The 17,314-nt window shown below is 47.1% G+C and overlaps 1 protein-coding gene across 2 annotated transcripts in view; it reads right to left on the reverse strand.

Moving 5' to 3' along the window:
* Window positions 1–17,314, reverse strand: part of DOK5 (docking protein 5) — a 150,905-nt gene that overhangs the window by 78,216 nt on the left and 55,375 nt on the right. Inside the window, exon 2 of one of the 2 annotated variants that reach the window (XM_027558217.1) lies at window positions 2,942–3,049. The exons of the other annotated variant lie outside the window; for it this stretch is intronic. Coding sequence (XP_027414018.1) covers window positions 2,942–3,049 — 108 coding nt within the window. The remainder of the gene's footprint in view (window positions 1–2,941; window positions 3,050–17,314) is intronic. 2 annotated transcript variants of the gene reach the window in all.

The raw sequence follows: 17,314 nt of genomic DNA on the forward strand, positions 1-17,314 counted from the left end.
GAAACTCTCACCCCTTCTGCTCCGTGTGGGCTGTTTGCATTTGCTGAGTGAGAACAATAAACCAGTATTTAACGGGAAGGTCAGGAACTAAATGTAAAGTCACTGGAGCCCCACATTTAAACTTATTGATGCATGTCAATTATTTCTCATTAAAACTGGAAAGAAAGAAAAAATAAAGTCACTGGAGTCTTAATATTGCTACAATTACAGTTAATCAAGTTCACAGCCATTTCTGACAGCTCTGGGCTTGAGGGGCACTTCACGAAAGAGGTAAAGACATGAACAGAACGCCTCTGTCTGGGCATCAGTCACGTATTTATTTCCCAGTTTTTGTATGAGAGCACCTGTAGTCACCTTGCCAGTGAGCAAAGCGCCAAATTTTAAAATTGTACGGTCAATTTCCTTTTTAAAAACTGTAAAGAATCACATGTGTAAAACTGGTGTGGTCTTCTGCCCCCGTAATACTGTCTTTAAACGTGAAAGTAAAGCGGCACTTCGCTCCACACATGCCCAGGTCTCCTGCAGGAGAGAGGGGTGTCTGCGCCGCGCCGTCCCTGCGCCGAGCACACAGCCTCATGTACAGTGCTTCATGTCTTGTGGAAGCTGCTTTTTATTTGTATTCAAACAAACTCTGAAATCCGGTCATGGTGAGCTACTTATCGCCCTAGTACTTTTATTATCAAGATTCATAAATTACACAGCATTTAGATAAAAAATGCACATCTCAGAGTTACTCCAGCTTTTTATATGCCCCAGAGAGATTAATATTAAATGTATCAGATCTGAAAGAGTGAGGAGGGTGAATCGGCTACAGGAACTCATCAAGGGCTTGGAGGCTTAATGGAGATAATTCTTCCGTTTCAATGCTTTGAACTTTGGTTAATGATTATTATAGATGAAAGGGACTGGCTTACCACGTTCCCCAAAGATACACACATTAAATTCCACAGCCAGCAGGTAGGGGTCTGGGAGACAGGGCGAGCTTGTCCTCAAACGCCCCTGGCTTGTTCCGCACGCAAGGGGAATGTTCCCAGGGCACTCTGGTTCTGCAGGTGGGTCTGCTCTCAAAAGCCTTCCCAGTCCTGGCTTCCTCTGCCCCAGCACCACGCACTGCATTTCCTCCAATCAGAACTCTTCCTCCCAGTTCAGACGCCTCAAGCCTCCCTGATGAGCTAAATGAAAGTGATGCCTGGACATCCACATCTATTCCCCGTCCTCTGTCGGTAACACCCGAATCTCTTCAATCAAGAGTTTCAAGAGCAGCTTCCCCGGTGGCCAGGTGGCTAAGACTCTGCACTCCCAATGCAGGGGCCGGATTCACCCCCTGCTCAGGACTAGAGCCCACACACCACACCTAAAGACCCCGCGTGCTACAACCAAGGCATGACAAAACAGAAACAAAACAAATAAAGATCTTTGATATTTTTTTTAAAAAAAGTTTAAGAAGTGTCTGCTACGTTAGGCCCTGGTAAGGAGTAGAAGCAGATGTACCCCTGACTCCAAAATCTCTGCCCTTGGGAACCTTGTTTTTTGGTGGTATTGTAGTGAAGACAATAAGAAATAACTGAGCAATATGTATGCAGTATGATAAGAGCTAAAAACAAAGGGAGAGGGAGCGGGAGGGTGTCCAAGGACTTCATTTTAAATAACGAGGGCAGGTAAGGGGCTCGCTTAGCGGAGGAACTTGAAGGGTGACATGAACAAAGGAAGGATATGATTATGTGGATATTTGCAAGGAGAGCCTTCCAAGCAGAGGGAAGGGGAATTCAAAACAGGCGATGTGCTTGGCTGTCTTACGGAGAGTTCAGAGCCCAGGGTATCTGTCGCAGGGCCAAGCGGGGCTGGGGAAACTGCACACGTGAAGTTAAACAGGCGGCAGGAAGTCACACGTGTGACGGGTGGACCGTTATACCAACCTGACTGAGGGTTCTGCACCAGAGAATCATGATGCAATATGAGCATCTCAAATAGACTCCAGAGGGCTGGGAGTTAGGTAGCGTGGACCTAGGTAGAGTTAGTTAGGCCTGGACCACAGGGGTCTGTTGTTTATCACTCAGTCCTGTCTGACTCCTCGTGACCCCATGGACTGTAGCCCGCCAGGCTCCTCTGTCCATGCAGATTTCCAGGCAAGAGCACTGGAACCACTTGCCATTTCCTCCTCCAGGGGATCTTCTCAACCCAGGGATTGAACCGGGGTCTCCCGCATTGTAAGCAGAAGCTTTACCCTCTGAGCCACCAGGGAAGATTCGATACTCCAAGAAAAATTTTTAAAAAACTGGAGTCATAATAGGTGAAAACTGGAAAAAACCTAAGTATCTATCAACAATAAAATGGGCGGCCTCCCTGGTGGTCCAGTGGTTAAGAATCCACCTTGCAACGCAAGGGACACTGGTTTGATCCCTGGTGGCTCCCACGTGGACGGAGCAACTAAGCCGGTAGCCCACAACGGCCTGAGACACCGCTCCTGAGCCTGCAAGCCGCAACTCCCGAGCCCAAGGGCCGCAACTCCTGAAACCCAGAGCCCACGCTCCACAAGAAGAGGAGCCACAGCAACGACAAGCTCACGCACGGCAACAAGAGGAGCCCCGCCCAGGACCAGAGACAGCCTGCGTGCAGCAGCAGAGACGCAACGAGAGGAGCCCCGCTCAGGACCAGAGACAGCCTGCATGCAGCAGCAGAGACCCACCGCAGCCAAAACACATCATAAATAAACAAATTAAAAAAACAAAACAATAAAATGAATAAGCTACAAAAGAAACAAATAACAACAACCAAAAAAGAAAACAATGAGCAAGCAGTTACCACTTTAGAGATGTTACATTCTTGGGAAAAGTAACTTTTGTAACGTGGTTAAAAAAGCAAGACAAGTTTTCAGACTCAAAGAACATGAGTTCCCTAGTTACGAACAGACTCCTGGAAAGCTACAATAATCGAGTCTTACCTTATGATAACACCTAAAATAGGCGGCACGTTCATCAGAAAATTTCTCCAGTCTCTTTGGACCTTTGCTGGACGCTTTCTTGAATACTAACCAACATCGTTGATAAATCTGGAAGTGAATACAAAGACAGCACTCAGCATCACAGCCGACTCAGATATTACTGGCATTTGCATTTAAATGTTTTCTTTTTGATGTTTTCGCCTGTAAAATATTCATAAACCGTAAATGTGATGTTGCTTTGGGAAAACAAAATTTTAAAACCCCAAACTGTTTCCACAATGGGTGTATTATGCTGTTCAGAAAAATCACTGGAATCAAAAGAAAATAAGTATTTAGAGGCACATATCTTCATTCTTTGACAACATTTCAGAAGAAGTCCCAGAGATAAAAACCCCAAATCAGCACAAACAAGACAAGCTTTCACGGCACGTGCCCTAATTCCAAACGCCATTACTTATGGAGATCACAGCCTGAGACACGCCAAAGGCGAGAAGACCTAGGAAGGGACAGCCCCTGCGTGTCATGGGACGTTCCTCATACCCGATGGTCAGGAGCTGGGCCAGACAGCAGACTAGCTAATAAATGCAGATGAACACCAACCACATTCTCCTTCAGAAAATTCAACCCAGAGACTGAAAGATTATTGCCAGGCTGGGGTGCAATCCGAGTTAATACTGCAACATATTAAGGGTCATAAAAACATGGAGACAAAAGTGGAAAAGTAATTCAGTGGACAGAGGGTGGCCTTTTAAACAAATGGTGCTCAAAACACTGAATGCCTGTGCTTAGTCACTCAGTCGTGTCCGACTCTTTGCAAACCCAAGAACTGCAGTCAGCCAGGCTCCTCTATCCACCGAATTTTCCAGGCAAGAATACTGGAGTGGGTTGCCATGCCCTCCTCCAGGGGATCTTCCCAACCCAGGGATTGAACCTAGGTCTCCTGCATTGCAGGCGGATTCTTCACCATCTGAGCCACCAGGGAAGCCCAAAAAACTGAATATCCATAGGGAATTAAAAAAAAAAACCTTGACCCAAAAGACTCATACAAAATTAACTCAAAATGGACTCAAATATTTAAAAAAGTATGTACATATATATATATATCACATATATATATATATGCTTAGGGAGGAAAAAGGAAATGTTTGGGAACACGGTCTGAGTGAAGAGTTCTTAGACCTCAGGTTGCTATTGTTTACTCCCTAAGTTGCATCTGACTCTCTGTGACCCCATGGAGCCCGCCAGGCTCCTCTATCCATGGGATTTTCCAGGCAAGAATACTGGAGTGGATTGCCACTTCCTCCTCTAAAGAATCTTCCTGACCCAGGAATGGAACCCAGGTCTCCTGCATTGCAAGTGGGTTCTTTACCACTGAGCCACCAGGGAAGCCCTAGCTCAGTTCAGTTCAGTTCAGTCGCTCAGTCGTGTCCGACTCTTTGCGACCCCATGAATCGCAGCACGCCAGGCCTCCCTGTCCATCACCAACTCCCGGAGTTCACTCAGACTCATGGCCATCGAGTCGGTGATGCCATCCAGCCATCTCATACTCTGTCATCCCCTTCTCCTCCTGCCCCCAATCCCTCTCAGCATCAGAGTCTTTTCCAAGGAGTCAACTCTTCGCATGAGGTGGCCAAAGTACTGGAGTTTCAGCTTTAGCATCATTCCTTCCAAAGAACACCCAGGACTGACCTCATGTCAAAATCTTAATCCATAAGAAAATGTTGCCACATGTAACTCACCAAAATTTAAAACTTTGGCTAGGTGAAAAATTCTGCTGATAGAATGAAAAGACAAGCTGGGGGGAAAAAATGTGCAAACCATATATCTGACATAGGCTCAGTATCTGGAATACACAGAGTCCTCCGATTTCAACATTAAAAAAGCACACCATCCATTTATAAAGTGGACCACAGACATTTCACCAAAGACAGCACACAGGTGATCGAGAGGCACATGAGGAAGAGCTCGCCGTCATTAAGCCTTCAGGGAAATGCAAATTAAAACCACAGCGAAACACTGCGAACCAATGAAATGTGTGAATCACGACCACAAACATTAAGACCACGATGAAGCACATGCCTACCAGGCTGGCTCAAATAACAGTAATACCACCAAACGCTGGCAAGGATGCCAATCAACTGGATCGCTTTCGCACTGCTGCCGGGAATATAAAATGTCCAACTCTGAAACACAGGTTGGCAATTCCTTAAAGAACTAAGCAAGCAGCACAGGACTTAGAACTGTAGTCTTAGGAATCCAGGCCGGAGAAACGCAAACTCCCCGCACACAAAACACATGAACATGAATGCTCACAGCAGCTGCATTTGTGCCAGGGCCAACTGCACACAACCCATCTATTCTCCACCGGGGAAACAGCTAGACGACTCGGGGAACAGTCCCATCATGGAACACCACTCAGCTACAAAACAACTTGAACGCGTCTTCAGAGAATAATGCTGCCTGAGGCGGGGCGGGGGGGGGGGCACGGAGCCAGACCCAAAGGCCACGTACTGTATGGCCGCATTAAGGGCAAGTATAGCAATGGAAATCAGATGAGTGGTTATCAGGGGTGAGGGCTGTGTGAAGAGGGAGCAGAAGGGAGGAGGGGTGCCTATAGGTGACAGGTGGGTCCCGGCAGCGATGAAACTGCCCTGTATCCTGACTACGAATACTATCGTCTTGAGTACAGTGCATTGCTGGGGACCTCCCTGAGGGTCCAGTGGTTAAGAATCCGCCTTGAAATGCAGGGGACGCGGACTCGATCCGTGGTCGGGGAGCTAAGATCACACAGGTCTAGGGTCGAGTACACGCCCATGCACCGCATCTACTGAGCCCAAGCACCAAACCAGAGAGTCCATTTACCTGCTGCAACTAAGACTCGGCCAAATAAAAATTAAGTACATGAATCTAAAAAATACTGTGTTGTTTCAAAGATATTACCACCAGGGAAACTGGTTAAAGAACACAGGATCTTTGTGTAATATTTCTTACAACCAAAAGTGAATCTACAATTATCTTAAAACAAAACACTTATAAATTTTTAACAGAAAAGTGCAGAGATATGTAACCAAGATCTCAAAAATTACAGCCTAATCTAAAAACAGTTACCTGCTTCTTTTGCTATCAAACTGAAGTCTAATTAACCACTAGACTAAGTAACTTTAGAAAACTAAATGGCAAGAGTCATCGGTAAGAGTTCAAACACCAAATCCTTTTCAGGATGGAGAATCAGCCATGGAGATTAACACGTGGAGGGCTGTGGCTGGCAAATAGAAAACTTACCAATATCTCATTGGTGTCTGAATAACAGATGAGATCACTGGCTTCCTTAAAACCTAACCACCAGAAAGAGGACGATAATTACAGCGGCAATGACTGTCACTATGATTGTTCAAATAACAGACGTGGAAAACAGGTTTCTCGACGTCATTCTATCACTGGCAGCTCCTTTTTTCTGGACACAGCCATGAAAATGTGTTAGAGACAGCATGCTAAGGTATGCAAGAAACATGCATACTATGGGAAAAAATATTTTCATCAAAGAGGACATTTTATATTTCCAAATTATGCAGTAACTTTTAGGCCCAGTCTTGAATGACAGCATTTCTACTTTAAAACAAAGTTATTCATTTTCTTCAGGATCAAACCACATTTGTCTGGCTTCTGTCTGAAGTCTGTCACACGCAAGCTAAAGATTCCTCAATTTAAGCAGGCCTGATGACTTCCATCTTCGATTCATCCACATTACTCTTGGAGGATTTTTGTTTTTCTTTTGTTTTATTAAGTAGTAAGAGCAACAGTGAAGGGTTATAATCAAATAACCGCCAAAGCACTATTGTATAGATTCACATTTACACAACATAAATAAACTTGTAAAATGGATACACATTCTGTATTGTTCGCTGCTGCTGCTGTGCTGGGCTCAGTCTCGTCCGACTCTCTGTGACCCCGTGGACCGTAGCCCACCAGGCTCCTCTGTCCATGGGGTTCTCCAGGCAAGAATACTGGAGTGGGTTGCCATGCCCTCCTCCAGGGATCTTCCTGACCCAGGCATGGAACCCAAGTTTCCTGCATTGCAGGCAGATTCTTTACCACTAAGTCACCTGGGTATCCAGGCTATATTGTATAAATATTGTTTATAACGACTGGCTGGAAAGTCACCCTGGAACAGATTAAAACATGCTGGCTCATCAGGAGATAAGGAAAATTCCAACACTAGGTTTATGAAAAGAGGGACTTGAGTGATTCTCAAGCAGTGGTCCAGCCTCACTCAAGATAATTGTTAATTATGCAGATTCCTAGAGATTAGCCAAGGTCAACTGCATCAGAATGGGGCCAGACAAATTGGCTGTTTACCACATTCCCCAGGAATTTTGCTTGCTAATTTGCAAACCAATGCATGAATATTCATAAAGACTTGCAGACAACCCAGTGCTCCCCGGAGGGATGGCCAACAAAGACTCCTCCGGCAACTGCTCCGCCCACAGTGAGGGCCTCTGAGGGTGTGATGTCCGGTGAGGACCGTGACCTGGGGCATGGAGGGGCGGGAGATGCTGTCCTGAGACTCAGTGCCGGTGACAGTGAAGTCGGCTGAACCACAGCAAACCCGTTTCACCTGCCCTACACTCTTAGTCTCAAGAACAGAACAGCCACCAAGTACCAGAGAATTACAGACTTTTGCTCCATGTCTCAGAATCGGTGTGAGGGGACAAGGCAGGAGGACTCACTGAGGACGGGGATGCGTGGGGACGAGCTGGGGTGACTGGCGCGCGTCAAAGGGCGACAGCTTGAGAATCATCTCACTTGCTTACTGGCAGAGGGCAGCGTTTCCTTCGTCGATTAATTCTTCCAATGATCTCCTTCATAGCACATCTATGGCCCATCTATAGTCGTTTTTAGTTAACATTTTTCTTTCAACTGATTTTTTTAACTGAAGCTTTTTTATCCCAACTGTGACAGCAAAGTGTAGTTTCATGGGACAAGAAGCGTAGGTAATCCTAATGATTAGCCTGCATGCTAAGTCACATCCACTGGGTCCCTATGGACCCCGTGGACTGTGGCCCAACAGGCTCCCTTGTCCGCAGATTCTCCAGGCAAGAACACTGGGCGGGTTGCCACGCCCTCCTCCAGGGATCTTCCCAACCAGGGGATCAAACCCGAGTCTCTCACGTCTCCTACGCTGGCAAGCGGGTTCTTTACCGCTAGCACCACTCTTAAGATAATTTGACGACAGAATAACTTTATGTTAAATATCTCACCTGCTATACATTAGGGTTCTGCGTTCTCAGCACAGCTGGCATTTAAGACAGTTATGTTTTTAGTCAGGGCAGGGGCGCTGTGCATCGTGGGATGTTTCAGAGCCTCTTTGGGCTTCATCAACTGAATGCAGGAAGCACGCTTCTCCTACTCCGTTGACCCTGCTGAGTGTCCCCTGGTTGGGGGGAGGGGTGTAAAGTCAGAAGCACTATTCTAGATGAATTCACACTGATCTGAGATTGCAGAGTTGAAGAATATCCTCCAAGTCCTGGACTCGGACAAGCCGATCCACACAAGCCACTGTCGAAGCGACAACAGACACTGCGTCACAGGTTCTGACCACCCACCGAGGGATGGCCACCCACCCCAGCATTCTTGCCGGGGAAAAGTTCCCGTGGACAGAGGAGCCTGGCGGTCCATGTGGGCGCACAGAGTCGGACACGACTTAGTGACTCAACAACAACAATTCTACAGCAGGAAGGTGTGTTTGGGGGGTGGGGCGGGGGAGTGAAGGTAAGTTAGGACTGTTTTCTGTTCTGCCAGAATCTAATTTCTATAATCGCATCAATTTTCCCTCTTCTCCAGGCAACTCCAGAAGTTGGTGATGGACAGGGAGGCCTGGTGTGCTGTAGTCCATGGGGTCGCAAACTGAACTGAGCGACTGAACTGAACTGAACTGAACCAGGCATCTCTCCACCCCAGCCATATCATGTATCCTCATCATATATAAGCCTCATTTCTCACATTCTAGTCCTATTTTTATTTATTCTCTAAAACAAGTCAAATATTCTCTTTGTCTGGGGAGTTAATATCAATACCAAGCATTAGCCGAAAACTTTCTGCATGCAGAATGCTAATTCCTTTTTGTGCATTATCTCAACTAACCTACCCACAGCCCCATAAAACAGAGGCTATCATTCTTCCCATTTCACAACGAGGAAATAGACCTTAGTGAGGTTCCTCACTGGGTGTTAGTTACTCAAGAGCATGAAACTAGAGAGACAAGCCAGTATTCCAACCTTGGTTTGCCTGATTCTGGAGAAAAAGCTCTTAACCATTCCTCCAGGATTTTCCCAGAAAAGCTGGTCTCCTAGAGACATTCAAACTTCTGCTGAGGGTCGAGCCGTCTGTTAGAAGTTGATTTTCATGCTTATCATAATCTATAAAGAGACATTTAGTTGTAACCATATGCTCTTTCATCTGGACAACGACTTTACCGTCTAGCTATTTCAGTGTGACATTTGCATTTGTGATTTTAAGTTCCCTGGCACCAAGCATTGGCCAAGAGTGAAAATTTTAATGGAGTATCTCTGCAATTGGGGTCTGAAGACCCTATTCCGGGACTGCAAGCCCAGCAGTTTGTAAGATGTGTTTTCTTTTAAAAGAACTCCACCCTCTCCTTAAGTGACAAAGTATTCAGGATCCCTGACCGCAGCTCAGAAACTCAACTGTGCCAAATATTTCTGATTATATGGTAAGTGTCTCACGCAAGCTCTGGGTTTTCCATAGCCTTCCTTCCCTGTCTAACCTGTGGTTGCTCGCTCTAACCGAGCAACTGTAACCGGTTACAGCTGCAGAAAACCAGCGTCCTGGCTCCCGGCTGCCTGGATTCGAGCAGTCAGCACCCAGCCCCCCACTGTGGCCCTGGTGCCCGGCCACAGTGACCCACGGCCCACCCAGTCCTGAGCCTGCGATGGACGAGCACCAGTCCAAGGGCAAGCTGATAGCCACAGGCACAGCACTGGGTGATGCAGCCTGTCTGTCTGCCACGGTCTCCAAATAATCCTTCCATAAAATGAGAATTCTGACCGAGAAGACGTCTGAGACCGAGGCAGTTATAACATTCTGGCCTAACGAAGGACTCTGTCGTTATGGGATTTCAGAAGGTGATAGAAAGTGAAAGTGAAAAGTGTCAGCCATTCAGTTGTGTCCTGCTCTTCGCGACCCCATAGGCTGCAGCCCGCTAGGCTTCTCTGCCCATGGAATGCTCCAGGGCATCTTCCCAACCCAGGGACTGAGCCCAGGTCTCCTGCATTGCAGGCGGATTCCTACCGTCTGAGCCACAAGGCGACGGAAGAAGAATAGGATTCTGTGATTTCACTGAATTGTAACCGGTAGGTGCTACCAACTCCACTCACCAAAATAATGAGCTGGTTCAGAATTACATATTTTATGAGGAGAAAAAGTCACTTTAATGAGTAAACAGCATGACTCTGTGCCTGTCATTTATATGCACTTTCCATTTGTCAGGAAAGAATGTTAATTTGGAGAAGCTGCACAGTGGGTACTGAGGTACATATTAAAATTCACTACAAAGAAAAATCCCAGCAAAAATGAGATAATTAATCATAAAATAAAATTTGTATAAAGAGGATTAAAAGTATTTCAAAAGCATCCACAGGCAATAAATTAGCTGTGCAAACCCTCTGTTGATGTCAAAGTAAATTAACACAACCTTTCCAGGGGAGAAATTATGCCTACCCTTTGACCTGAAAATACTATTTCTAGGAACTTTCCCCCTAAGGAAATAATTAAGGAAATATGCAAGCATATGGGAATAGGGCTCTTTGGCACAAAACTGAGAGTGCTCTAAATGTTCCAGGGACTGGCTTCATTAATTATGGCATATCTGTAAACTGGAAATTGCCATCATTAAAAACGATGCTGTAAGATAATAGTCATACCACAGGATGTGCTACTAAGTAAGTTATTAAGTAAGAAAAGTAGGTTGTCCCTGCTTTTTAATCTGTTTCTACTGTAATGTATACATTCAGTACCCCCCCCACCACACACACACCAGGGGGGAATGTATCCGTTTCCATGGAAAACTATGCATTCTCTAGGACACACACATCCAGTATCACCTGCTTCTGATTCTGAGGGAAACAGTCTACAACTCTAGACTGTAGATCACTGATAAAAATGTAAAATAACCATAAAGATGCAAATTCTATCCCCTTCAGTAGAGGCCTCACTGATTTCCCCGCCCCCATCTTGGAGCCCGCTCAGCCTCCTCTGGGCACACATTTCACTATGTTGCTTATATAAATGTGTGAGCTCGCTGGCTTCCCCTTAGAACTAGCTACAATATCCTGTGCTGCTCTCTCACTTAATGAGCTAATTAGAATCTTCAGCACGTGCTCTTTCTACATCTGTACGAAAGTCATGGTATGAACAGTTAACTGTTTTGAAAACTAGTTTTAACACAATCCATCAGTCGATGAGTCCCGTGTATTTCACCTTCTGGCTGAACCTGGCGTGTCTTCCCCCGCCTCCCCCCGCAGGGACCACCACCCTAATCTGAGCACCACCTCCTGAGCTCCAGAGTTCCCTGCTTTCACTCTTGCCGCGTTTCAGTTCATTTCCCGCAGTACCTCTGGAGTGATCCTTAAAACCCTGATGTGACCACATCAACCCACTGCTGAACACATTTCTGAGGCTGCCTGTTGCCTTTGGGGTACAAACCCAAGTCTTAACGAGAGATTGTAGAACCTGCAAAAGCTGGCCCCACCCTACCTGTTTTGCCTTATTTTGTTGATTTCTTCATTTATATAGTCTGTACTTAGAACCATACACATACATTTTTAGTGGCGATCAAATAAGCAATACGAGGTTACTTGGAAAAATTCTCACGGAATCAGTATTCTGGTCATACATGAGGACCCTTCCCTTGTCAGACAAAACTGACCAATGCAGAGTGGACGGCCAAAGGGAAAAGTGGTGGCTCCTCCTCTCCCCAGTGCTTTCTGTCCCCGGGCAGATCCACAAAGCAGGAGGAAGAGAAGTGAGAACAGGAGCCTGAAGAAGCCACACGCAGCTGCATGTCCTCATTCAACTTCTATTTTTAAGCAGCCTTGAAGAAAAAAGCCAAACAACGCTAAAGAAATGCTAGAGGATCTTGACTACTGGGTGGACATTCTATTCAAACAAAAAATTGGGGAGCTGATGTCACTCATGAATTCAGCAGCCCCCAACCTTTTTTGGCACCAGGAACCCATTTCGTGGAAAAGAATTTTTCCGCGGGCCACGGTGGAGGGGGGTGGTTTGGGATGATTCAAGAACACTACGTTTATTGGGCACTTTATTTCTAATCTAATGCTACGACTGATCTGAAGATACTGGTCCGCAGCGGGGAGGTTGGGGAACTCCTGCATGAATTCATCAACAAACACTTACTGAGTGCCTACCATGTGCCAGACACTGTTCAGGTACTAAGGACGGGGCTGCAAACAGAGTGGAGGAACCTGCTGCCTTCACTGGGCTTCCGGACGCGATATGATGACAAGAGACGTACGGGTACATCTGTGAGCGTATGTCTGGTAGTACACAGGCAATAACGGGTTATGTGGGCTTCCCTGGTGGCTCAGTGGGAAAGGATCTGCTTGCCAATGCAGGAGACGCACGTTCAGACAGAAACATGCCCTGGCATGAGGAGCCATCGGAATTCCAGAGAAGCCAGAGCTGGTGGAGGCGGGGAGGCTGTATGGGTCTAACTGCAAAGACTCTGACTTGTTCTCTGCATGCAATGGGAAGTGAGATGAAGGCTTCTGAATGAAAGTCGTATAATCCAATTTATGTTTAGTACGCGGCAGGGACTTGAAGGCAGAATTGAGGAATGTAGCTAGGAGGTTGCTGCTGCAATAAATCTCATGGTGCCCTGAGCCGGGATGGACGTGAGGAAGCAGAGGAGAAGGGGTCCAAGTCAGGATACATTCCGAGAGCAGAACCAACGAGACTCACTGATGAGGCTGGAGGTAAGGATGCAAGTAAGGACAGCCAGGGATGATTTCAAGATTTTTAGCTCAAGCAAGTAGAAGAATGGAGTTTATGTTAGTGAAGCAAGCAAGCCTGGGAGGGAACCAGAATCTGCAGCGAGAATGCAGAATCTGATGGTGGATATAAGGAGTCTGTTATGCCTGTTAAACACCTAAGTTTTATATATAAACATTCTATTATTAAACATGAGGACTAGTCAGCTATGTATATATTATACACATAAGCCTAAGATACAAGATTTTATTGTACTTTTTAAATAAACTGACAGCACCATCTTCCCTACAGGCTTATTGGCAGAATGGAATGAGTTAGTGCATTTAAAGGGCTTCTCCTGCCTGGGGGACCCTTTATAGAGGTCAGCAGCTCACACCATCCAGCCAGGAGGTGATCTGCCTGCAAACAAGGACAACACACACTCTAGCTCCTTCATTTACTCACTGTGAAGCCTGTGAAAGTCACTCAATCGTGTCCGACTGTTTGCAACCCCACGGACTCTAGCCCACCAGGCTCCTCCGTCCATGGGATTCTCCAGGCAAGAACACTGGAGTGGGTAGCCACTCCTTTCTCCGGGGGATCTTCCAAAACCAGGGACGGAACCTGGGTCTCCTGCACTACAGGCAGATTCTTTACTGTCTGAGCCGCCAGGGAAGACCATTTATTCATTAACTTCACAAATATTTCCTGAGCATCTACTATGCTCCAGGCCCTGTTCCAAGGACTGAAGAAATGACAGTCACTTTCTCTTGCGTGGAGTGAGGATAAATAGCAATAATAATACCAAGCACATATAATTAACATGAGGATTGAACCGGTTGACATTTATACACATCTCTGTGAACATCATGCAAGTTCTGGTTTTCGCTTCCTCATGTGTAGAGACAGACAACTCGGTCTCCCCGCCCCGAGCACGAGGCCCAGCACGTGGTCATTACAACCACGGACTGCATCTGTGGGACACCGTGGTTTGGTAGGATGTTCCCAACAAGTATTTGTTGAAGTTAAAAAAAGAAATGATGTCGTCGTGGCTTCCAAAAGTCTGTGAGTGGGCACCACACCAAAATCCCCGACACTGAGTTCCCATTTCTCAGCTTGGCTCTCCGCAGGCTGCCCGCTGCCCGCTGGCCAGACCTCCCCACCCACCACTGGAGCCCCAGCCTCCAAGTTCCGAGCTTCTCTAATGAGGGAGGAGAGAACATGCTGGAAGGCTCTTCCCCTTGCTGCTCAGGGGCTGCCTCCCCTCGTCCTCCAGGTCGCACGTGAAATTCCTCTGTCACTTCGCGACTGTTGTATAACCAGTCACCCTGGAGCTGAGAAGCTCAAGACAACAAGCCCGTTTCACCCCTGGTGAGCCTGACGGTGGATGGGGCTGCTCTGCTGGTCTCCCCTGGCTCCTTTAAGCAGGGCTCCTGCACAGGTGAGCGGTCAAGGCAGGGCGGTCTGGAGCTCGCCTGGGGTGACTGAGCTCTGCAACTGCGTGGCCTCAGATTCCCCGGGTTAGCTGGGGCGTGTTTCCACGGAGCGAGCAGGAGAATGGCTGGCACCGAGGGGCCTTCATGACCGAGGGACGGGGCGGGGAGCTCTGTCCCCAGTGATCCCGAGGGTGCAGCAGTGGGGTGGTCTCACTGCCACTGACCATCGGTGAAGATCCTGACCCCTGACACCACCCCCGTGGGGAAAGGGGTGAAGACCTCGTGACTGCGGGGCAGGGTGTAGGGACGCGGCCTCAGTCTCCATGACACCGCAGTGGGCGTGGCTAAGGACTGGCTGAGGGGAGAGGCTGGGCTCCCTGCCTGGCCTTCCAGGACACCCACCTGGGGACAGAGGACCCTGTTACAGTAAACATTCTTCTCTGACGGGATCATGTTGAGCCAAAGGTAACCGAGAAACGGCAGACACAGGACGAATCTCTCTGCCTTCCTCCTTTCTGCCTAAAAGTAAGGAATACATTTCTTTTTAACTGACATGCATTTACACGTGTATGGAGAAGGCAATGGCACCCCACTCCAGTCCTCTTGCCTGGAAAATCCCATGGATGGAGGAGCCTGGAAGGCTGCAGTCCTTGGGGTCTCGGAGAGTCGGACATGACTGAGCGACTTCACTTTCACTTTTCACTTTGATGCATTGGAGAAGGCAATGGCACCCCACTCCAGTACTCTTGCCTGGAAAATCCCATGGATGGAGGAGCCTGGAAGGCTGCAGTCCATGGGGTCACGGAGAGTCGGACACGACTGAGCGACTTCACTTTCACTTTTCACTTTGATGCACTGGAGAAGGAAATGGCAACCCACTCCAGTGTTCTTGCCTGGAGAATCCCAGGGATGGGGGAGCCTGTTGGGCTGCCATCTATGGGGTCACACAGAGTCAGACATGACTGAAGTGACTTCACTTATTTACACGTGTAAAGGGGCTTCACTCTCTTAAACCAGGAAGACAAGAGATGGCACCAAGATGAATCTATTTAACCAACCATACTGAACACCCTCTTCTACAGTAAAAATGTTGTAGTCATCTTCACGCAATTTACCACCCCGAGCTGCTCAAATTCCCTTTCCTTGTCTCGTCACTTCTCCATAACTCATAGCTCGCTGGTAAAACGGTGTATAAGATTCCAAACCTAAACTCAATATAGAGGGAATGCTCTAAACAGCTTTGCTCAAAGGTGAGACCACACAGGTATTATCAAGAGTCAAGGCGACGTAAGAAGTGGCCAGGAGCTTTCCTGGGGTTCAGTGGTTGAGAATCCTCCTTGCAAGGCGGGGAACACGGGTTCAATCTCTGGTCAGGGAACTAAGATCCCACCTGCCGCAGAGCAACTAAGCCAGTGCACAGCAGCTACGGAGCCTTCCTGCTGCAGCTAGAGGGTCCGAGTGCCTCAGGAAGGATCCTGCAGGACGCCATGAAGATCCAGCGCACCACAACTCAGACCCAGTGCAGTCAAATAGCAAAAAAATAAGTATTTTTTTAAAAGAAATGGCCAAAGTCTTTTGTAACAGAGTATTTGGGTTTCTTTCTAGCGTCTTTCTTTCTTTCTTTGATACTTTGAGAGAGGGAGACATGAAAAATAAAAAGGACAGAAAGGAGAGAAAGAAGTTATGAATCTGGGCACTGCCTGGAAAATAACAGGCAGAACACAAATCTGAGTTGGGACAAATAAAGGACTTTTAGGAAGTGAAGTAACTAAAATAAAATCCCAAGCCTGCTTCTTTGGATTTTCACTTCTTTCTCTGTTTAGTCCCCAGAGATAAGAAGATATAAATAAAACTTGTACGCTTTGCGTCAGTTTAATTCACCATGCCCAGGTGCTTCACCTAAGAAGGTAGAGGGAAATGTTTTACTCACAGAAGCTCATAAGGATGGAAGTCTAGACTCCTTACTCAGCCTTTGCTGGCATGGAGGTGTGTGTGTGGCGGGGGGGGGGCCCGGTCTATTCTGTGATTCTTGGCTGATATCAGAAGAGGTATTTTCTAAAAGTTTTCTGTGTTGCTCAGCCGAGCCTTTTCCAGGTCATCCTTGGATCAGAAAATTGGCGGGGGTGTGCGGGAAGAGGAGGTTCTCCCTGTGCCCACTGGCATTTCTCCCTGTGCCCACTGGCATTTCTCCCTGTACCCACTGGCATTTCTCCCTGTGCCCACTGGCATTTCTGATGTGCTGGCTTCTCCAGCATCACCTTTCAAATACATGAGACAAAACAAAAACCTACGGAGATGACCACTAAGTCGGTCCTCGAAAGCCAAGACCCGTGGGGATTTCCCTGCTGGTCCAGTGGTTAAGATTCTGTGCTTCCACTGCTGGGGGCGTGGGTCAGTCCCTGGCTGGGCTACTAAGATCCCACATGCCCTGGACACAGCCAAAAGGTTTTTAAAAAGCTGAGGTCTCTGGCCAGTCTGCCCTCTCTTCACCTTTCAGAGTCTTGTTAGTTTGATTTATATATAAAGTCCAGAGTTTATAGTTGTACTTAGCAAAGGAAATAGGGGAAAGTGTGTCTATTCACTTATCCCAGAAGGAGCAAGTAAATATTTGTATAGCCTCCACGTAAAACGCTTTTACAAGCCTCTGCTTGTGGCAAGTTTGCTGATAGTTCATCTCACAAGCTCAGAGTCAGGGCAGATGGAGACAGTCAGATTTCAAGGTAAAGGTCCTGGAAGTAACAGAGGCCGAGCATATACTCACGATCCATCATGATGTCACCTCCTCAGAAACACGTCCCGCCTACGAAATCTAACGCACTCTCCTCCCCCTCCTTGCAACTTCAGCGTCTGAAATCATCTTGCTCACTGATTTGTCTGCATATTTATGTTTTACCTTCCTCCCTAAAAAGCAAAAAAACCCATATTTTGTCTT

Source organism: Bos indicus x Bos taurus, chromosome 13, assembly GCF_003369695.1.
Source record: "Bos indicus x Bos taurus breed Angus x Brahman F1 hybrid chromosome 13, Bos_hybrid_MaternalHap_v2.0, whole genome shotgun sequence".
Lineage (NCBI taxonomy): Eukaryota > Metazoa > Chordata > Mammalia > Artiodactyla > Bovidae > Bos > Bos indicus x Bos taurus.